We start from the raw sequence: 22,587 nt of genomic DNA, 5'->3' as shown, positions 1-22,587 counted from the left end.
TTAATGTAACCACAGTATGTCATGTTGTCATGTTGTCATGCTCCTGCTGCAAACTCTCAAGTCAAGGTCAAGATTACACGCATGAATATCACCCTGTCCTCATTCAGAGACACGTCTCAATCTGCGGGGGTGAAGACTTTACGGATAAAGACTTCCTCACTCAGATCTCATTATATTAACCTTTTATTACATCGTTAAATAATCACTTTATGTTATCTTTCATCACATTACACTCAACAGCCAAGATAAAAACTCGTTCCATGTTTTCTGTCCCTAGTTAGCGCTAAGGTTAGTAACTCCACCCATTTGCCCATTTATGGATGAGCCTGTGAGTGACATCACTATGGGTTTGTTGGTGTTCTATAAATTCTATAAACTCTAATAACTTGAATATATTCTGAAAACATTAAACACCACATCACAAAGTGTTAGCAGTGAGTCAGGTGATGTTACCGCTGCTAAAGCTGTACCATATTTCTACAGCGCTACAACCACTCAATATGTTTTAGGTACAATATAGTGTGGAGTAGCGCAGACTGATAGCTATAAATTTCTGCTACTGGTAGAACTTTCTGGCAGGTTAGTAACAAATGATGAACACCAGTTTTGTTTATACAGTCTGCATGAAGAAGGCATGAAGAACCCGTGCCGTGGAGATCTCAGGTCTACAGGTCAACCTTTAGCATGAGAGCTGGCCACGCCCATCTTATCTCATCATTTAGCTCATTTAGATTCAACTGAAGGACAGTGTGACCTTAGTGATCAAAGTAAATGAACACATGGAGGTTTCAGCTAATAAACCCAGACACTTTATGCACCAGAGGGGCGACGCCCTCACTGCAACGTCGCTTTAAATGAAACTCTTTATTAACACACACACACACACGCACACACACACATTAGCTAGAGCCCTTAGCGGGTTAAAGACTCTTTTGTAGTGCAAAAAGGCAATAAAATATTTATAACTGTGGGATTTCTGAGGAGGGAGTGCAGCGTCTCGGGTGTTACGTCACGTATCAGAGTCACGTTACTGAAGCAGGAGATGCAACACTTTACTGTAAAACATATCTGAAGTTGAGATGATGTATACACCTCTAAGTCTAAGTGAATGTTGCTCCCGTTGCTATAGAAACCATGATTATGAATATTACAATAAGTGAGTTAATATTAACCTCAGAGCTGCAGTTAAAGAGAACTAATCAACACTTTCTGACCAATCAGAGCGCGGATCTCAGCAGCAGTGGGAAAATGTTATATATTTAGCAAACACACTCAAACTCGTTGCCAGCTAGCTTATGCTAAATCAGTGCAAAGGGGCGGGGCTTTGGCTTGGACAGGGCGGGATATGTGGTCCTTCAAATTTGCATATCCATGCATATGTTTTTAAATCTTGCTTATTTTATTAGATTAAAGATTTTCTTTTACGTTATATCTGTGGTTTATGAGGACTGTTTTACGGGGACTTTAAATCTCACACACACACACACACACACACACACACACACACACCCTGTACCCTGCTGTCTTTTGTTTTCCTCAGCCTTAATGATGAATGGAAAGGAGCATAGACACACTGGGGTCCAGTGGGAGGTGTGTGTGTGTGTGTGTGTGTGTGTGTGTGTGTGTGTTAGACCCCTCCTCCTCCTCCTGCCTCAGTTACTCCTTCCCCTCCCTCTCTCACCCTCTTTGTGTCCACGCTGCTCTAGTCCTCACGATCACTCGTCTTCTCTTAACACATTTTGAGGAAGGATAGAAAGTCAACGTCCTCCGTCCAGCCGTCCAGCCGTCCAGCCGTCTCTCCATCCATACATCATCCACCAACCTTTGGGATTTTGGACGACAGACGAGGATAAAGACAGCAGTGTAATGTCTGTGTATCCATGTGTGTGAGTGTATCTGTGAGTGTGTGTGATTGAGTGTGTGTGTGTGTGTGTGTGTGTGCATGTGTGTGAGTGTATGAGTGTGTGAGTGCACTCACCCTGAAAGGAAACACGCTCTCAGTCTGGTGAATGGATGAAGACAGACAGATCCAAACTGGAGCGCAATAAACGAGTGAAAAAACGGAGGCGGACTGGGAAAGAGTCCCTCCATCAACACCATCCGAGAGAGAGAGGTGAGAGCTCTGTGTGTGTGTGTGTGTGTGTGTGTGTGTTTCGCATCATGGAGACAGCATTCCATTCACACACCAACCTCACAGGGACAAAAGACGTTGTGGGGACAAAAGTCCTGGGAATGCCGCACTCGTTTTTGGCCAGGAGTAAAGATTTAGTGTGTGTGTGTGTGTGTGTGTGTGTGTGTGTTAGAGAGAGAGAGAGAGAGAGAGAGTCAGTAAATTTAAGGCATGAGGTTTAGTAAAGGGGCCTCACTGTCTGGTTCCCATGCAGCAATGCAGGGGTGTGTGTGTGTGTGTGTGTGTGTGTATTGTCTGGGGATCCTGAGTCAGCAGATGCAATAAAAGATTAGGGGCGGGGTTTATGTATACTCTCAGTTTATGATGTCACAATGTAACCTAGTTCATTTGAATATGCTAATTACTAAAGAGTGACGTGTCTCTATGTTAAACAGTGAAGGTTGCTAACTTCCACACCAGCTACTCCTTTAATCCAGCTGCAAGACTTACTGTTTTACATTACGAGGCTTAACGTTTAATTTTATTAGGTTTATTTCCAAGTGTAAAGTCTGAATATTCTCAGTTTTAGTTTTATGTGATTTTGTTTTATGTGTTTTTGTTTACTGTGATTTTGTTTACTGTGTTGTAAACAGACAGACTAGACATCCTCTAAACACAAAACTAATGTCACCTGATAAACGTTTTGTTATTGAAGTTATTCTTATTAATTGATTACATTTTTTGAGTAATTTTATTTAATTGATGTTTATATTACATATTAAATATGAATGAGATCTAATTTGATTTAACGAACCACCGTCCCTGGTCGTTTAGCTCCACCCACTCATGGGCCTTTTCCATCTTCCCAAAAGTGATCCCTAGTCCGTATGATGTCCAGGCGATGGGAGAGCGGAGAGAGATCGTCAGGCCGGTGGTCAGAGTGCGGCGCTGCGGCTCACCGCCGGCTAATGCGGCTTAAATGGAAGCTTGAAAATTTTCGCCGTTAAACACATGACAGCAGGTGTAAAGTTATCTGTAGGTGGATTGTGTTGGTTCTTCAGGACTCCTGGGGTGGTTTGTGCCTCATCGTGATGAGAACTTTAACAATTTGCTCCAATTTAACTACAAACCTTCCTGAACTGTAATGAGGCGAACTCACAATGAGGTGAGATCTGCGGCGGTTCTGATAAGACCCCGCCCAATCTAGGTGCGAGTGTTTTGAGGATATATTGGAGGCTTGAAAAAAATCATAGGAGATCTGGACAAGTCCTGACCACTTACAGCACGTGGACCTCCAGGAGTCGCTCGAGGTTGTCTGTGACGGTTTCAAATGACTTTAAAAGAGCTCTGAGAAGCCTCCACTCTTTCAAGTTGGCTCACTTTCACAAATATATATAACATGCTTCTGAGAGCACATCATGTGACCAGAATGAAGTGACTCCTGTGAAGTGACGTCTGTTTTTGTTTAGTTTTTTACGGCTGTCTCAACACACAAATCTGATGTTTTTCAGATCAGACCTGAGTCACTTGCGTGTGTGGTCCTAGATCGGATACATATCCAATATGTGGTCATGTGACTTGAATGAGAACAGGCACCTAAAGATCCAGGCGTCTAACTGCTCGCCGTCCTCCAGAGCGAAACCCCAGAGCCCAGAGTTCTGATAAAATCACACACATTGTTTATAATGAATGAGCTCGACACCAGTATGACGTGTTTTAACTGAGACACCGTGAGCAAAGGCCTATCGATCAGGATTAGCTAGAGTTTACAGCCAAAGATATTTAAGACTTAACGAAATCAGAACATCAATGCAAGTTTTAAGTTAAATTTTAGTTACAGCCCAGTGTATATTTACAATAGTGTAACTATTAAGCTAACATTTAGCTGGTTAACAGGCTAACAGCTTTTACAAAGCACAAAATGTGTGTGTGTGTGTCACCATGTTGGACAACCAACAACTCAGTTCTGGATTCTGATTGGTTACAAACTGTGGATTCTTTTTTTCATAACAGCATCTCTGCTATGGTTTCCATAGTAACATCTCATCCACACTGACGTGTCTCTCTTTATTATTCCCTCATAAGGCGAAGTTTTAGGGAAATGTGTTTATTGAATATTTATGGAAGGAGTCTCCAGTTCCAGGACTTCTTTGCAGTTTCTTACTGACATGACAACATGACAACAATGTTTTTTAGTTAATAGTAACTTCAGGAGAGAGAGTGAAGTCAGGCCGGTGAGGGAACAAGTGTTTATAGCTGCTCATGATATGTCCTTCACTGGTGTGTGTGTGTGTGTGTGTGTGTGTGTGTGTGTGTGTGTGTGTTTGGTTTTCTGTAAATGTTTTTAATATATGCCAACACTACATTATTTTGATGATCATTAACGACGTCTCTTCTGTTCCACACCTGCCTCGTGTCTCTCCGTAGCGAGTTCTCGCTCCAGCACCAGGACGATGTCTCCGAAGGACAGCAAACCCAAAAAGCCACCAAAAGACAGTATGACCTTACTGCCCTGCTTTTACTTTGTGGAGGTGAGTGCGTCCCCCATGTAGTTATGGGTATTAATGGGCGTGGCTATTCAGGGTGGGATTATGCTGCACACTGAGAGGGTTTCTTACATGGAGTAAGGTTATTCTGAAATATGGGTTAATAATGAGAGGCGTGGCTTAAGTGTGTAGTTACACTAAGGGGTGGAGATATAATAAAAGGTGTAGTTACCACGGCACCACCTACAATCACATATTTATTAAAGCAAAAACAGACGTTAGAAAGATTGTATGAGGTTTTACACAAGGTTATGGCACACATTTGGAAGGTTGTGTGTGTGTGTGTGTGTGTGTGTGTGTGTGTGTGTGTGTGTGTGTGTTGCACTAGAGGAAGTAGAGCAGCATTAACAGTGCCATATGGCAGCGTTCAGCATGTCGTGTTGTACAAACAGAAGCAGCAGGACCGTAACACTGGAGGCTCGGTGATGACATCATGAATCATCATAATGGCGGAAATGAACAGAGACGTTTATAGAGCAGCACAAACACTCCACGCAGCAGAACACCACGAGTGTGTTAACGTTGTTTTAATTCATCAGGTATTCAAATGTTCATGAGTTACACGTGATGAGAAATCCTCCACAGCTGAAAAAACACGCGCACAGTTTTCTCTATTTAGCTAGCACGCTAAGCTACATTGATTGGGCGTGGCACAGTGTGTGTGTAACGCTATTGGCTGTTGTGTAACTCAGACGGAGTGTTACGCTCTGTACTGCTGAAGAAAACCAGTCCAGGGTTTAAAGGGGAGAGTTTGAGTTTAAAGTCACACGTCAAAACTAAACACAGATTCATTTCAATCTGAATGTGAGGCTCAGACAGGACGCCGCGTGACCCGACTCCGAATATCAGGGGGACTTTATACAGCCTGAGGAGTTTATTATTCAATCCTGAGCTACTGGAGAGCTGCAGAGACTCGAGGCACTTTAACACTAATATGTAGTTTAATTCTCTCTCCCTGTCTCTCCCTCCCTGTCTCCCTCTTTCCCTCCCTGTCTCTCCCTCCCTGTCTCCCTCTTTCCCTCCCTGTCTCTCCCTCCCTGTCTCTCCCTCCCTGTCTCTCTCTTTCCCTCCCTGTCTCTCCCTCCCTGTCTCTCCCTCCCTGTCTCTCTCTTTCCCTCCCTGTCTCTCCCTCCCTGTCTCTCCCTCCCTGTCTCTCTCTTTCCCTCCCTGTCTCTCCCTCCCTGTCTCTCCCTCCCTGTCTCTCTCTTTCCCTCCCTGTCTTTCCCTCCCTGTCTCTCCCTCCCTGTCTCTCCCTCCCTGTCTCTCTCTTTCCCTCCCTGTCTTTCCCTCCCTGTCTCTCTCTCTCCCTGTCTCTCTCTTTCCCTCCCTGTCTCTCCCTCCCTGTCTCTCTCTTTCCCTCCCTGTCTTTCCCTCCCTGTCTCTCTCCCTCCCTGTCTCTCTCTTTCCCTCCCTGTCTCTCCCTCCCTGTCTCTCTCTTTCCCTCCCTGTCTTTCCCTCCCTGTCTTTCCCTCCCTGTCTCTCTCTCTCCCTGTCTCTCTCTTTCCCTCCCTGTCTCTCTCTCTCCCTGTCTCTCTCTTTCCCTTCCTGTCTCTCTCTTTCCCTCCCTGTCTCTCCCTCCCAGTTGCCCATCGTCGCCTCTTCAATGATCTCTCTCTACTTCCTGGAGTTAACTGACGTCCTCCAGCCGGTTAAATCCGGTTTCCGTTGTTATGACCAGTCTCTGAGTAAACCGTACGTGGAGACGGGAGACGAGCTCATCCCTCTTCTCATGCTCCTGAGTCTCGCCTTCGCCGGGCCTGCTGCCTCGGTAACACACACACACATACACACACATACACACACACTCCCATGCACTGATTCTGTATTTAAACATCTTAACCAGAGTGTAATAATAAACACTAATATAAAAATAGACAATATATATTTTTATTCTTATTCTTATTTTTATTATTAATAATAATAATAATAATAATAATAATAATAAAATGTGAAGAGTGAAACTCTTGTAATGTAACTGTAACATGCAGCAAATGACAGCAGGATGTGTGTGTGTGTGTGTGTGTGTGTGTGTGTGTGTGTGTGTGTGTGTGTGTGTGTGTTACAGATCATGCTGGCTGAGGCTCTGATGTACTGTATGCAGTACAGAGTAAAGGTTCGAGGTTCTGAAGGCAGCATCAACGCCAGCGGCTGCAGCTTTAACTCCTTCCTGCGCAGAACCGTGCGCTTTGTAGGTAATGTCTGCCTGTCTGTCTCTCCGTTTGTTTGTCTGTCTACCTGTCTGCCTGCCTGTTGTGTACTTGTCCATCTATGTCTACCTGTCTGTCTCTCTGGTTGTCCGTCTGTCTACTGTCTGTCTCTCTGTCCTGCTGTCTAACTCTGTCCACCTGTCTGTGTACCTGTCAGTCTGTCTGTGTGTCTGCATGTCTATGTCTCTATCTACCTGTTTGTCGACATGTCTACCTGTCTTGCTGTCTGTCTCTGTCTGTCTGTCTCACTGCATGACTACCTCTCTGTCTCTCCATCTTTCTGTCTGTCTGTTTCTCCTTTTGTTTATGTGTCTATCTCTCTGCAAAATCATCTAGTTTCTCTTTCTCTCTCTCTCTCTCCCTTTCTCTCTCTCTCTTTCTCTCTCTTTCTCCCAGTGTTCCTCTGATCATGTTTGTTAGCAGTCACACATTAGCAACAGACACCGTGTGGTAACCATGGTGACAGCTCCTTAACCGTGACTTAGCACTAAAATCTCTCTCTCTCTCTCTCTCTCTCTCTGTCTGTAGGTGTGCATGTCTTTGGCTTATGTTCTACAGCTCTAGTGACAGATGTGATCCAGCTGTGCACCGGGTATCACGCTCCGTTCTTCCTCACCGTGTGTAAACCCAACTACACTCTGCCTGGTGTCTCCTGCCACAAAGACCCCTACATCACTCAGGACATCTGTTCAGGACGCGACCATTACGCTATCCAGTCCGCTAGGTAGTGCACACACACACACACACACACACACACACACACTATCTTTGGACTTTACAACATGAAAGTTAAAAGGATTGACAGTTATCTATTTAAATCTCTCTCTCTCTCTCAGGAAAACTTTCCCATCCCAGCATGCAACGCTCTCTGGCTTCGCTGCTGTCTACATCTCTGTAAGCTTTCTGCTCACTTTACTAACTTTAATTTCCGTTCTCTTTCAGAGAGGGATTCTGATTAAGACCTCGTTACCATGGTAACGCCTGCATTAGCGCCTGCTAGCTGTAGCTGATTAGCACTGAGCAAACATCGGCTGTTTGCCAGCTTTTGTCCTGCTGCGTTCCTCGACTCCTCCTAAAGCCATGTCTGTGTCACTGAGCTTTACATGAGAACCGTACTGTTAGCTAAGATGCTAGTGCTGAGACAGATAATGTAATGATTGGCTGAGACTATGAAGCTAGCACATATATAGCTGGTTAGCATTAGGACGTGCTGCTAGTCAGGAACGTAGACCCAAACGTTCACATTCTACTGTAATCTGTATTTTGTAATGTTTTTTCTCGCACTCTCGGGTCTAGTGTGACGTTCCTGCGTCTTCTCTCTCGCAGATGTACTTTAACGCCACCATCTCGGACAGCACCAAGCTCCTGAAGCCCGTGCTGGTGTTCGTCTTCGCGATAGCAGCCGCTCTGGCCAGTCTCACGCAGATCACGCAGTACCGCAGCCATCCCATCGACGTCTACGTGGGCTTCGTCATCGGAGCCGGAATCGCTGTTTATCTGGTAAAATCTGAAACGCTTTTTCTACTTTCTACACGCGTTGTTTAAATGACTGACTGTCAGGTTGTTTTTTACACAAAAAGAAAAAGAACACATTTTCTGCTCATCAGCTGTCCTTCATCGTTAGTGATGCACAGAGAGAGATAGGTGTACAGCCAATCAGAGGGGTTTGTTTAGGCCCCGCCCACTCAGACAGTGGAAAGATCACATGAGAATTTTTATAAAACTTAAAACAATGTACGTGAATGTTTCATATTATTCATGATTATTTACAATAAGTTCATACTTGAACGTAAGTAAGTGTGAAAAGAATGAAAAGAAAACATCATTACAATAAACCATACATAAAATATTCATATAAATATCCATCAACTCACAATTAGACAAAAATAACTTTGTGTAGCACTTTTACCTGTCTGTGGGCTAAAAGAGGAGTTTTTATCTTCAGCGTTCTCACTCAGATAGCTCACAGTCTTAAAGATCAACTTTAATCTTTCTATTCTATAGGAATAAAAATGGCCTTAACTTCCACTTGTTCTGTTTGGTGATTTCTCCCTCACTAACACTCAGTTGTATCTGGGTGACGTAACGGTTTATGACGTAATCTGGCTGCACAGGATCCACCATCAAAGCATTTTTAAAACATTTTTGCTTTGTTTTTGTTTTTTTATTATAATTTTTTCCCCGATTTTCTCCCTAATTTAGTCGTGTCCAATTCCTCCCCGTCACTAGGGGGCTCCACATTAAGGCTACTAATACCACTCAGTTGGGAGGGCCGCAGACTATCCCATGTTTCCTCCAAACCACGTGACGCCAGCTGACCGCATCTTTTTGAACTGCTTGCTCACGCACTGTTAGGGGCGGAGTCACACACTTGGAGGAAAGCGCGATCCGCTCCTTCCGCTCGTGTGAGCTCGTGTGAGCTCACAGACGCCCCTGACTGGCTGTAGAGCCTTTCCTGTGAGAGAGCTCGGCCAATCAGCTCTCCCTAGACCTCTGGCTGCGAAAGGTTACAGCATCACCCGGGAACTGAACCAGCGATCTCCGGATAATAGGGCGAGCACTTTACCACTGGGCCACTCGGAGGCTTTGCTTTGTTGTTTACATAAATTTTGTTTTGGGACTTTGAAAATTTTTGGGACTTTGGGACTTTGGGAGGATTCGCGGGCCGAATCCTCCTGGAGGAATCGGCCTCTAGCCCAGCCCAGGCACCTCAGGTCGGCCACACTAGGCACCCACATCCGCGGTCAGACCCCTGGAGGTCAGATTTTTGGAAATTTGAATTTTTTTTTCACTCTGCACTAACAGGCCGAATCCTCCTGGAGGAAATGGGTCCAAGCCCACCCCAGGCACCTCAGTCACACCCCTGGAGGTCAGGTTTGGAGGGGCCAGGGGTAGCTTAGTGGTTAAGGCAATGGACTACGGTTCGGAAGATCCCAGGTTCAAACCCCACAACCACCAAGTTGCCACTGTTGGGCCCTTGAGCGCGGCCCTTAACCCTCAACTGCTCAGATGTGTAATGAGATAAAAATGTAAGTCGCTCTGGATAAGAGGGTCTGCCAAATGCCTAAATGTAAATGTTTTGAGACTTTAGTCCTGCCCACAGTTTTACACAAATGGAACGAGTTTAAAGACAGAAAACTGCAGAAGGTTACAGAAAGAGAGAGAAAGAGAGGATCCTGCGCAGTAGGTAGTCAGAGACACATGTCCAGGTTGTTTTTTAATACAGAATTATTATCATTTTTATCCTTAAGGTTAAATTATTCACTCGATTTCTCTCACTCCTTCACACGGCTGTGATTCTGGGTCAGCAGCCGAGCGCTATCATTTTTTATTCCGTTTCTTCTCGCTGTGTTTGCAGAGCCGTCTGCTGGAGGAGCTATATATAGCATTTCTCTTCTGTAAAGAGGCAGAAAAAGTCTCTGAATCACCAGGAACAATTTCACATCTCTCTCTCTCTCTCTCTCTCTCTCTCTGTGAAAGATAAGAGATCACGCTGCTTCTGTACGCATTCTCTATATGTATTGAAGTAAAAAAAAAAAAAACACTGGATAAATTAATCTCCCGTGAATGTATTTTAAATTAGTGTGAGGTTTATGTTATTAGCCTGTTATTGAGCCCCGAGCAAAACACAACAGGCAAAAAGATCTGTGTTCATTTTTCTCACAGATTTAGTTTAAGGGTTCTTTTTTTGGTTCTCTAAGGAAAGCATAAAGGTTTTAATTAGAAAAAAAAAACACTTTTAAAAAAAAAAAAGATAAGGTAAAATCTTAATACATCATGTCACATAAGTTTTTTTAATTTAAAAACCGTTCTATAAACAGTGGTGAAGGGGTTCAAGCTTTAAAATCTGTTCTGTCTGAAACAGAGGTTCTACTGGGAAACTCGGGTAAATGTTTTAAAATTAAATATTTATAGGAGTTATTTTTTTATAAGCAACTATTTGTATGTTTTGTGTGAAACATGAGGCCTGTGGGGAACAAAAAACACACACCCAGGACCAATGAGGAGAATAAAGGCTCTTGGTTTTTCATACTTTACTTTGTTCCTTATTGGGTTTTTGCTCATCTTCACTGAATCTTACCGGAGTTGCCGTTTCCTTGCATATTGTCTTCATCACAGAAGAATTTTCAGTATCTCAGGGTCTCAGTTTAACCTGATCGCTGCTCTGTTTCAGGCGCTTTACGCTGTTGGAAATTTCAAACCCACGATGGAATCATCTCCTCGGCTCGTGAAGAAGCCTCCTCCACCTCAGAAAGATGCTCTTCATGCTTTAACCCAACGTGGTCATGACTCAGTCTACCAGAAAGCTCACGCGTCCGAGAGCAACGATGAGCTTGCGGCACCAGTGGACGTAGTCGGACTCAATCGCAAAGTCCGCCGTGAGAAAGCCTCCATGGGAAGTTTGAAACGAGCAAGTGCTGACGTGGAGCTCCTGGCACCCAGAAACCCGATGGGGAAAGAGACCATGCTGACTTTTAGCAACACGCTTCCCAGAGCTAGTGCTAATGCCAACGGCATTGAAGAACCTGCGCAGCGACACATGACGTTTCACGTAGCTTCGTCCAAGCAACTGGTATCCGAGTGGAAGCAGAAATCTTTGGAAATGCGGACTCTGAGCTTGAGGGAGGACGGCCAGCAGGGCAGCTCAATTGATGTAGTAGAAGAAACAAATGAAGAGTCCAAGGAGAACTTGGAAATGGATTTGACATCTTCATTGTACCCTAGTGTTCAGGCTGCGGCAGCTTCCAGAGTCTCAATTTCACAAAGACCTGGTGCTCCACAGCTGGTTCACATCCCAGAAGAAGCTTCCAAACCTCCCCCAGTGTCTCCTAAAAGTGCAACAACTAGAGCAAAATGGCTTTCCATGATGGAAAAAGGTCCGGTTCCAGCAGTAACACCAGAGCCACCTCGCCTTCCTAGCAAGCCTCTGGTCATGCAAGCCCCATCCACTCCGAAATCGTCCGAGACCGCCTCATCTTGCGCTACATCAAGCGCTGCCTCAAGCACAGAGTCGCCATATTTCCGCATGCCATCTGAACGAGATTCATGCAGCATAGTCACGGTTGATGCCCATGCGCCTCATCACCCCGTCGTCCGTCTGTCTTCAGTGAGCTCCAACACCTGGGACTGGAGGAGCAGCACTAATGGAGGCACAGAAATCCAAGAAACCAGTAGAACCATGCCCAGGAAGGATTTCCGACATGCTAAAACAGATTCCTTCTGCTCTGAACCACCACCACACCCAGATCTGGTGCCACAATTCCACCGAAAACCTTCAATGCCCACCAAGGAGTGGGATCCTGGACAGCCGCATCCTGAGCCAGACCATTTCTTTAAGAACTTGCATTTGGAACAACGATATAAAGATGCAAACATTTAAAAGAGAAAAACTATGGGTGGGACTCAAGACCAGAGTCTGTATATGGGGTTTGGGGGGGGGGGGGTGATTTGAAAAGCGTACCAGCAAATTAAAATCAAAAAGTACAAAATTTAAAGATCTGCTTTTATTTAGCAGATGGGGCTTAGTATGAAATTCCGGTTTTAGGGAAATTGGGTAAAGGAACAGTCTTGGTTCCCTCAGCTGTCACACTTGTATATGAGGCGAAAACCATAAGAACATAGATGATGGCCTTTTAATGAACAGCAGGATGGAGAAGACTTGTTTCTAGGTTCTACCAGCTGGAGCTTGAGTGTGACCATGTCATTTATATTAGCAATGAAAGAAACTGGGAATGGGCAATGGTACTGGTTAAACTTGACATAGAGCAAGGCTTTCAAGGTTGAAAACCAAGACCCGAGGTGGGGTTTTATCTAAGGGATACAGGACGTCTTTTGGGAGTCCATACTGTATCGTATAGGAAGATGAGGTGCAAAGCAAGACGTGGGAGGTAAATCTTTAGGGTTTAAGAATATAATTTGGTGATCACTTCCTTCAGGACAGCCTTCAAACCAACAACGTGAAGACAGAGAAGTAAAAAAAAAAAAAACTGCCCAAGATCTAGGAGTTTCCTCTGTTTACCAGCAGGAGGGGTTTGGTATTTAAGCATCATGTCGGGTAGGACTGGAGGCAGAAGACAGACAGTTTAACCTGCAGTTCCTTGGTCGTGTTTCTCTTTTGAAGGCGAGTGTGAGCGTGAGTGTTGTACTTTAGGCAGGCGGATTATCTGGAAGTGAACTTCCATTTCTTGAGCCAGTGGCGTTCATGGTTGTGAATATGTTGTGTAGATTAGGTATGAATGCATTGATACTGATACTCTAATGCCATACTGTGTTTATTTACTTATTCTCATAAAAAATACTTCAATACCAAGATCAGATTCCAGGTGATACTGTGTACCGTAATCAAACTGTATGAAGTCGTGTTAATAAGATGGAGGTATCTCACAATTAACGATTAAAACTGTGAAAAAAAGAGGAAATGTTCTAACTACAGTATAAAACAATATTAATTTTAAATGAAATGTTCCATCACATCCCAGAGTTACGGGGACTCAAGTACCAAACCAACATGTAGATGTTCTACACAAGCAGCTGTATTGCTAAAGTAGCCTGAATCTTATGTTTGTGAAGGAAAGATGTTTCACTTGATTGAGGAAACATCCAGGGTGGGAGGACAGCAACTGAAGCAAATGTAGATCAAAAGTTTCTTGTCTCTAGAAGGTGATGAATGCTTCATTGTTCTGGGAAATTTAGCTCAGGAACTGGAGGTTCTTTTACAGATCACTTTAAGGAAGAGAGGAGAAGGTAGACAGAAGGTGGGATAGCATTGAGCGAATGTTCCTAAAACAATAACTTCAAAAAGACAACGACAAACCTGTGGCCGGAGCGAGACTCGAGCTCCAGTCACTGCAGTGAGAGCGCATCGTGTTTACTACTGGACCACTAGGGGGCGAGCTGTTGGTGCTAGTAAATGTGTGTACATAACAACAAGCGCCACAAACTCCATATTACAGTCATCTGTGAGCTAAAATGCACCGAAAGAAAATGAAAAAGAGAGGTAACATTACAGCACTAAGCGATGGGTGACGTGAGATACACACGCTGTGTGTGGGAAGCTGTTGTGTCCGATCAAAACTCTAAACCCTGTTAGAAACTTAAGGGAGCAGGGGTGTGCTCGGACGTGCGAAGGGATGTTAATCAGCATAAATGCTCAGAATAAAGGTTACAGTCAGGTTGTTTTTTGGTTGCATTTAAAACGTTGTATTTGGTTCTCTCAATAATTTCTCAGTCATTTTATCATTGAACTCATTCTAACTTTTAAAATGAATGTAAGTCCTTACTGCCACCATCATCGCTACCTGGTGTGTCATAGTAAGTTATCCAATTGATACCAGAAATGTTTACATGATACCGTTTTCCCCTAACTGCCATGTGTAAGAGCTTTGTGTGTGTAAACATTTCTATTTACATTAAAACCCCAGGAACACACACCATACAGATCTGGCGTTTTACACAGAAGCATTCATTGTAAAAAAGTGCTGATATTCAGGTGGAAACCTTCAGTGACATCAGGACTTGATCTACATATATAAGCGACGTTAGCTACTGTACATATGCGCGTAAAGTCGAACTCACTGAAAGATTTAATTTCACTTTAATGAACTCAAAACCTTCTCCGTTCACCATGACAGAAAACGACGCCGTAAAAGAGCGTCATTTAAGCAGAAGGGCGGGGCTTACAGGTGGTCAGTTAATATCAGAGAATTTGAAACACCTATTCACCTGTCAATCATTCTAGACTTCACATGTTGATTGGTTCAGCTGCTGGGTTATTTTTAGAGGTGTGTGTGATTTAGAGACTCAATGGGACGGAGGAGACGTTCTCGTCTATCAGAACCAGCACAGGGACACAAAACAGGAAAAGGAAACCGAACCAGCAAGGTGACGAGATCGGAATATGCAACCTGACTCTAAATAACTGAAAATCAGAAAGATTTCATGTCTGCTTCATCCAGCCGTGGACCTGACATTGGATTAAAATGTGAAAAACAACTCCGGAGTTTTATACGATAAAAACGCACTGAGAGGTTCCTCTCCGGGAAGGTAGTGTACAGTGAACTGTTTAGGGTACGAGGCGCAGCTTTTGGTTTGGGAGACCGGCTGAGTTTCAGCCTTTTTATACTTAACTGTTGAAAAGTGTTGCTTGTTTTACTGTGTGTGTTGCATGGAGTTTTATTTCTGTGTGTGTGTGTGTGTATGTTAGTTTGTGGAAAGACTGTTCAGTATCAGCAAAAAAAAGCTGCTTTCTTATTGACTTGAACTTTTTGGTAAAATAAAATTGGATACTACTTACACTCACTCTCTGGAAGATGATTTGTGGGAAACAATCAAAGATTCACTCACATCAACAATCCATCATCAATAACACGGGTCTCATACAGGAGGAGGATGAGGTCAGGAGAGTCATCTGAGTCAGGCGAATGAGGCGAATCATCCGAGTCAGGAGCGTCAGGTGAATCATCCGAGTCAGGCTAATCAGGTGAGTCAGTTAAGTCAGATGATCACATCAAGATTTACTCACATCAGCAGTTCATCATCAATAACCCAGGTCTCATATAGGAGGAGGCTAGAGTCAGGAGAGTCAGGTGAGTCAGGAGAGTCAGGAGAGTCAGGAGAGTCAGTTGTGTCTGGTGAGTCAAGTGAGTCAGGAGAGTCAGACAAACCATCCATGTCACGTGAATCGGGTGAATGAGTTGAGTCAGGTGAGTTAGACAAATCATTCAAGTGAGGTGAGTCAGACGAATCATCCGAGTCAGGTGACATCAAGTGAGTCATGAGAGTCAGGTGTCCTCTTAGGGTCGGTATTGTTCAGGAGGCTGAAAGCTCACAGCATGCTTTTTCAAACAAGACAATATGATCTAAAACCTTGACTGATGGAAGAATACCTTCACACATCCAATATTTCTACTCATATACAGTACGCTACGTGTGGTACGCCAGCTAGCGTTACTGAGTCACTTAGCCGTGTTAGTAGTCCCGCTCTTATATCATTTAATACAATTAAAGACTTGTTACAGAGTAGTGTTGAGCAGATACCCTGCTGATGTTACGTGAACATAAAACCACGCCCTAACCCTACTCACACCATAGTGTTGATTAATTCTCTATTTCTAATAGCTGTGAAACACCTTATTGTTCCTCTAGTGACGGCTCATAGCAACACTCGAACACTCCACTGATAATTAACAGATTGATCTGGTTTTCATTTATAGGAGGAGTCTAAAGTGTCAACTGTTGTTAATGACGTCAGCACCGATTCACGTCACTATTCTGATATTTTAAATGAGATGAAATGAGATGTGTAGAGCCGCTCGTCGCCGCTAGAGGGCGGCATCAGGATGGGTTCAACACTGGAACAGCCCATCATTAGGGTGGGATTTTTAAATACTGTAGTCATTTTTTGAATTTTTATGGAAATAGAGAACCTGAATTAGAGAGAAACTGATACACAAAAATATAATGTAATTAGTTTTTAAATAATTATGTCTGTTTACATATTTATTTACAATAACCTGATTGTCCCTCATTGGTACAATTTGTTACATTTTTTTTTTATTTATGTGGAAAAAATACTATAGAAAAAAATTGTAATAATATTTACTTAAAAAAGGAAAGAATTAATAATTATTCAAAATATAAACAAAAACAAAATGCAATAAAATAAAAAATTAAAGATTAAGATAAAGTCCTGCACATTACTGTGTAAACAGAATAAACAGTTGTTTACTGATGACAGATTTAATAAACAGCTTCGATTCACTGAACTATAGCTGTATAGTAGTTTGTGTAGTTTGTGTTTGTCCCATACACAGGTGTGGAAGAGAGGAGTGTGTTCCGCTGCTGTGTTCAGATTCCCAGCAGTCAGTGATGTCACCATTACCCAGGAAAGCCCCGCCCACTGCCCCATCACCTAAAGAAACATCGGGGGGGGTTTGGGGGGTTAGTGTGGCATAGGCGTTACCATAACAACTCACTCTTTCTTAAATACTCAAATGTTTTGTGAATGAATTGTTCCTTCAGGTTTAACCCTGCTGTGTGTAAAGTGAGAAGAACATTAGGTTTTATTTTGGAGAATCTATGGATAGATTATAACTCTAGTTATGATAATAAATGAATAATTCATTAATCACTTTCAGGAAGTGCTTCATTCCAGTCAGAGTGGAGACGGACCTCCACCTAATCCTGTGAGATGGGAGGAAACAGGAGAACCCAGAGGAAATCCACATGCACACAGACAGGATGTGTGAAATACCAAACTCTGCATTCTGGGGCTGTGAGGATGCAGCGCTACCTGCTCGTGTGCTGGGTGTCAGTGATTTACACCTGGAGGTGCTATTGATTTAATGTTCTTTATCAGCACTGCTTATACCACTCTGCTTTAAATAGCGTTAATGCACTTACTCTCATTTGTTATTGTTTCCATAGTAACAGCTCCTCCGTGCACCTCCAGGCCCCTTAATATAGTCTAAAACTAATAATCTAGTTAAGAGGTGAGATGGTCCGCTCAGAATATTCACTCACTTTCTATATCACCCTCCCTCAAGGGGCCGTGACCCTACCTACTGCATGCCAGGAGACTTAAGAAACACACATACACACACACACACATTTACATGCTGCGGGCAATTTGGGAACACCAATTATCCTAATCTGCATGGCTTTGGACTGTGGGAGGAAACCGGAGAACCCTGAGGGGAACCCACCAAACACGGTGAGAACACGCAAACTCCACACACACACACACAGACCCGAAGCGGGAATCGAACCAGGACTCTAGAGGTGTAAGGTCGCGGTGCTAATCACCACATCACCCTAGAATACTCATAGTTTTAAACCAATGATGTGATTGTTGCAGAGTGGTATAAGCTCCAGTGGAGACATGGGCTGATTGCCTTTAGAACATTAATCATGTCTGGTGGAACACTCCCTCACCCACGCCCTCGGCTGAGACGCGACCCCACACGTGAATGGTCTCAGGATGCTTTACCGTTGGTGTGACACAGGACTGTTAGGACTGTTTTCTCTGGCTGCCACCGGAGTGCATCACTCACAATTTTGCCTAAGAACAAAAAGAACAGTGCAGAAACATCCTCCGAGAGTAACTTCTCCTAACCATCCAAGAACAGGCTGGTGGTGAACAACGCATTTTCCAGCATGATGGAGCTCCTCGCCATAAGGCAAAAGTCATGACTAATAAAAATATGGACATTTTGGGTCCATGTCCAGGAAACTCCCCAGACGGATTCTGACAAACTCCAGGCATTGATTATGTAAGTCAGGGTGTGGCCCAGAAGGTGATTGACAGCATGTCAGGGGGACCTGCAGGGTGTTTATGGAAACTTAATGTTATGGTAAGAAAAGTCTTTAACACTCATGAGATGTTTGTGATTATACTTCAGCAGAGTAACATCTGACACACAGATCTACACACACTGAAGAGGCAGAACTTTGTGAAAATTAATGTGTCTCATTCTCAAAACTTTTGGCCCCTCCGGCTGTACACTGCCTCTGATCCTCATTAGGCAATTAACGTAGAAAGGATCAAACTGGCAACCGGACACTCCATCCGTCTACACACACTACAGAGAGAGAGAGAGAGAGAGGGAGGGAGGGGCTGTGTGTGTGTGTGTGTGTGTGTGTGTGTGTGCGCGCGCTGCACTGGCTCCTCGTTAAATTCGCAGAAACACAGTGAGACGGGCGGCGGCGCGCGCAGGAGGAGCTCGAGCGCTTCAGTCCGGCAGCAGATCAAAGGGAAACAAACGGACACCGCGCGCGCTGCGGTCACGCACACACACACACACACACTCACGACCTGGTGCTGCGCGCGGACACTGACCGCTCTGAGTGAGTACCGAAAGAGAGAGAGAGATCACACACACACACACACACACACACTATATGCACTGTCTCTGTGTGCGTGCGTGCGCGCGCGTTCCGTTATAATAAACCTGCAGTAATGTAATGATGTCAGTGTCTCCGAGCGCGCGCTTATTATTCTGCTGAAAAGCACAGAGCTGTTTATTAAAGTGTGTGTGTGTGTGTGTGTGTTAATACGAGCGTACACGCCCATGGTGATGGTGATGATGTACATGCACGGGTAGGTGGGAGGCTCCATCCAATATGGCCGTGTGTGTGTGTGTGTGTGTGTGTGTGTTGCTATTGTCCCTCCGAGGTGGCAGGTAGTTTTTTTATTATTATTATTTCTGCGCATGATCAGGAGAATGACATTTTTGTGTAATGTGTTTTTTTATTATAAATCAAAATATACACCAAATTATAAAGAAAATAAATGATCTGAAATCAAATCCACCTGAATGTCCTTCAAAATGCTGTTCAAAATAAACTACTGAGTAAATCATAGGGTTTGTTTATAATAATAATAATAATAACAATGTAAATAATTACAATACTGGTGATCACCTGTCTGTAGGAAGTCCAGTGTTTATTAATATTTATATTAGTTACAAAAGTGTCATTTTCTAAAATTGAAATCTGAATTAACTCAAACTTGAGTAAAACTATTATAAGTATTTTTGTGGAAACTATTGGTAACATAAATGTAATGTTTTATGATATTTCGTTGCTTTAATTTTGACAAATTATTTAAATTGTTCCTATTTTATCAAAAGAATTTTTAGAAAAAATCAAACAGTTTATTAATGAGATTTAAAACACTAAACACTTTTATTGACAAACTTTACTATTTTGTTTATTTATTATAAGAAGGAAACAGACAAGCAGATAGAATTAACTCACTAGTGAAAAGAGTGAACAGCGTAACATCACACTGCAACAGCTGCATTCAGAACATTCATGTTAGCATTAGCTTAGCTTAGCTGTATAGAGCTGAGAGACATGGAAGGAGAAATCGTAAAAAAAAAAAAAAAAGGCAGAAGAAAAAAGTAATTTTTGCAAAATAAAACTTTTGTAAAATTTCTCCACCCCTGTCGGACCGGGTTACGGTGTGTTTGGGTCAGAATAAGAACCGCCAGTGTTCGACAGTTTAAACAGTCACATCTGTAAACAGGTTTTTTTTTTTTTTTTAGTAGCCTTACTTTTTGGTTTATTTCATTGTAAGTCCAATTAAAAGGCAAAAAATAAAATAGATGGGTTTGTTCCCCTCTATTTCCAGCAAATCCCGCCGTCTGTGTTATGACTGGTTACAATGATTTAGTCACACCTTAGATTGGTTAGATCTTCACTGAGCATGAAACTCAAGCCAATCCTGGAGCAGGAAGGCGGGGCTTCCCGCGGAGGGTTACTTTTGTGCGGTTTAGCTAACACTGAGCTCTTTTTTTATTAAATCACTCATCTACAGTATATTGTTATGGACAGGTATTTCGTATAGATGTTGATTATGCACCATGTGTTCACACCCTACGAGTCTCTTTACAGTGAAGATAATCATCGTGTGTAAGTAAGCGCAGTGTTGTGTGTTTGTACTGATGCGGTTTGTGACACCTGATGGACTGACGCTTTCGAAAATCAGTTCGTCTGAGTGTCTCTGTGGCCTGTTAGAGTGTGATTTGGGACACGCCCACTGGTTCATTAGTCTCAGGTGAAAGACATGTCATGGTGGGAGGGAGGGAGGGAGGGAGGGGGGGGGTGACTTTTTGTGTGTTAAAGTGTTAGTGTGTTGTTGTAGCGTGGCTAAAGTGAGCAGTGTGTTATTTTAACCCCTCACCCAGATCCTGTCCTCTGTCTATCAGTGAGCCGCGGCTGATAATCAGCGTTCCACTCGACAGGCCCTGACGCAAACCCGCCCTGTTCTCTCCAGCCAGTATATCAGCACACACACACACACACTCGCACTGTGTTCTAAACTAAACCCAGCACTAAACTCAGCTCGAGGTCAAAACACTTTCACAAATCATTTCAAACGGAATAAATCAGAATTTCACGTCTCATTAGCGTGCTTTCAAAAAGCCAGAACACACAGACTCTGATTTCTTTATGGTGACGTGTGTGTGTGTGTGTGTAAAATGTAATTAGAATGTTAAAACTCTGTCTTGCCTTTTTACGGCCACACTGTTTAATTAAGCTAACTATAAGTTTGTTTAAAATTTGATTTGTTCTGATCAGACCGATTGATGAGCGATACAGTACTGATATCATGATAGATTTTGTCATGATACACTTCTGTGCGATACAGTGATACCATACATTTTTTATCTGTTTTAAAAACTAGATTTTTTGTAAAATTGTAAACAGTTAACTTTTTATAGGTTTAAGATATTCGTACCTTTTCACTGTTAAATATATTAACATTTCTGTAAGTGAGTTTTAATTGTTAAATAACATTTTAAGATCTAGAATTAGGAATTTAAACAAATAAGTATATATATATATATTTTTTTTTTTTACAAAATTTAAATAATTTATATCGTCACAGAACTGCCTGCTTTTTTTATATAATGATGATGATAATGATATTCTTGTCTGTTGGAGTATGGCGGTAAGACCAGGGGTAAGGTTTCCTGTATCCCAGGAGATGTGTGGTGAGATAAACACACTGCTGGTGCTGGGGTTCCTCCCGCGTTCTCCTGCCTCAGTCTCCGAGGTTTATCTTGACGTTATACAGAAGAGGAATTTCTCCCTCTTCATCACACACACTGGATCGTCTTTCAGTCTCGCGTGTCCTATAAATCCATGAATTTTCTGTGCCGGGGGTTTCAGTCATGGAACACACTCAGAGAGTGTAAGGTGTGAAAGTGTTAAAGTCAGACTGTTTACGCAGCGAGTCTGAGAGCTCACCTTTACAATCTGTTATAAACACATGTTCCTGCTGTTCATGTCGAGACTCGGAGGAGAAAAGCGATTGTGTGAGATTAAACCAGACACTGTTTATACAAACATCTTGTTATTCTTTACTTCAGGAACCGGATTAGTTCATCCACATCCTAATCCTGATCCTAATCCTTATTACAGTCCTAATCCCTAAAGTCTAGACCATACAGCTCGGAATATGGTGATGGTGATGGTGATGGATGGATGGATGAATGGATGGATGGATGGATGGATGAATGGATGGATGGATGGATGGATGGATGGATGGATGGATGAATGGATACTGTATTGATCCAAAAGGAAATTCCAGATATCCAGCAGCAGTAGAGACAGTAACACAGAGTCACGTTGTTGATGTGATTACACGCTGTATATCAGTACACACAGGGTAATGTGAGAACTGAACAGAAGTTACTAGTGCAATGCTTAAAAAAGCTACATGATATATAAGAAGTATATAAATAAAGCATATAATTTACAAGTTTTAAAAAATGAAGCTGGTGGTGATTATAATGATAATAAAAAAGATGATTGTAATAGTGGTCATGCTGATGGTGTGATGATGGTGGTGGTGTGGTGTTGGTGGAGATGGAGATAAGGCTCACTTGTTTTCTCCTTGATTTATTTGCTTTTTGACAGACAGACAGACAGACAGACAGACAGACAGACAGACAGACAGGCAGACAGACAGGCAGACAGACAGGCAGACAGACAGACAGACAGACAGACAGACAGACAGACAGACAGGCAGACAGACAGGCAGACAGGCAGACATACAGACATACAGACAGAGACAGAGCCCAATAACCAGAGAGCCCAATAGAGTAACAAAAATAGACAGCCCATAGATGGATCGATCAACCGAGACATGCAGACACAAAGAGATACAGAGAGATGGACACTTATGGAGAAACAGTACAAAGATGGATAGATAGAT

At 43.0% G+C, this 22,587-nt stretch overlaps 2 protein-coding genes across 2 annotated transcripts in view; both read left to right on the top strand.

Annotated features, from left to right (window-relative positions):
* The first annotated feature begins 1,686 nt into the window (after positions 1 to 1,686).
* Positions 1,687 to 12,270, top strand: plppr3a (phospholipid phosphatase related 3a). The gene is made up of 8 exons (XM_053507535.1): positions 1,687 to 2,113; positions 4,538 to 4,641; positions 6,239 to 6,424; positions 6,722 to 6,848; positions 7,392 to 7,587; positions 7,700 to 7,757; positions 8,190 to 8,363; positions 11,038 to 12,270. Exons 1-8 carry the CDS (start codon positions 2,014 to 2,016, stop codon positions 12,241 to 12,243), a joined length of 2,151 nt encoding a protein of 716 aa, XP_053363510.1. The 5' UTR covers positions 1,687 to 2,013; the 3' UTR covers positions 12,244 to 12,270.
* A 6,249-nt stretch (positions 12,271 to 18,519) lies between these two features.
* The window catches only part of palm1b (paralemmin 1b), an 18,359-nt gene continuing 14,291 nt past the window's right edge, over positions 18,520 to 22,587 (top strand). Inside the window, exon 1 of the mRNA XM_053506802.1 lies at positions 18,520 to 18,707. The gene's annotated coding sequence lies outside the window, so the exon portion shown is untranslated. The remainder of the gene's footprint in view (positions 18,708 to 22,587) is intronic.

The sequence above is a fragment of the Clarias gariepinus genome, chromosome 11 (genome assembly GCF_024256425.1).
Source record: "Clarias gariepinus isolate MV-2021 ecotype Netherlands chromosome 11, CGAR_prim_01v2, whole genome shotgun sequence".
Classification (NCBI taxonomy): Eukaryota; Metazoa; Chordata; class Actinopteri; order Siluriformes; family Clariidae; genus Clarias; species Clarias gariepinus.
Note: the sequence above shows the minus strand (reverse complement) of the source record. Positions and strands in the feature narration are given on the sequence as shown.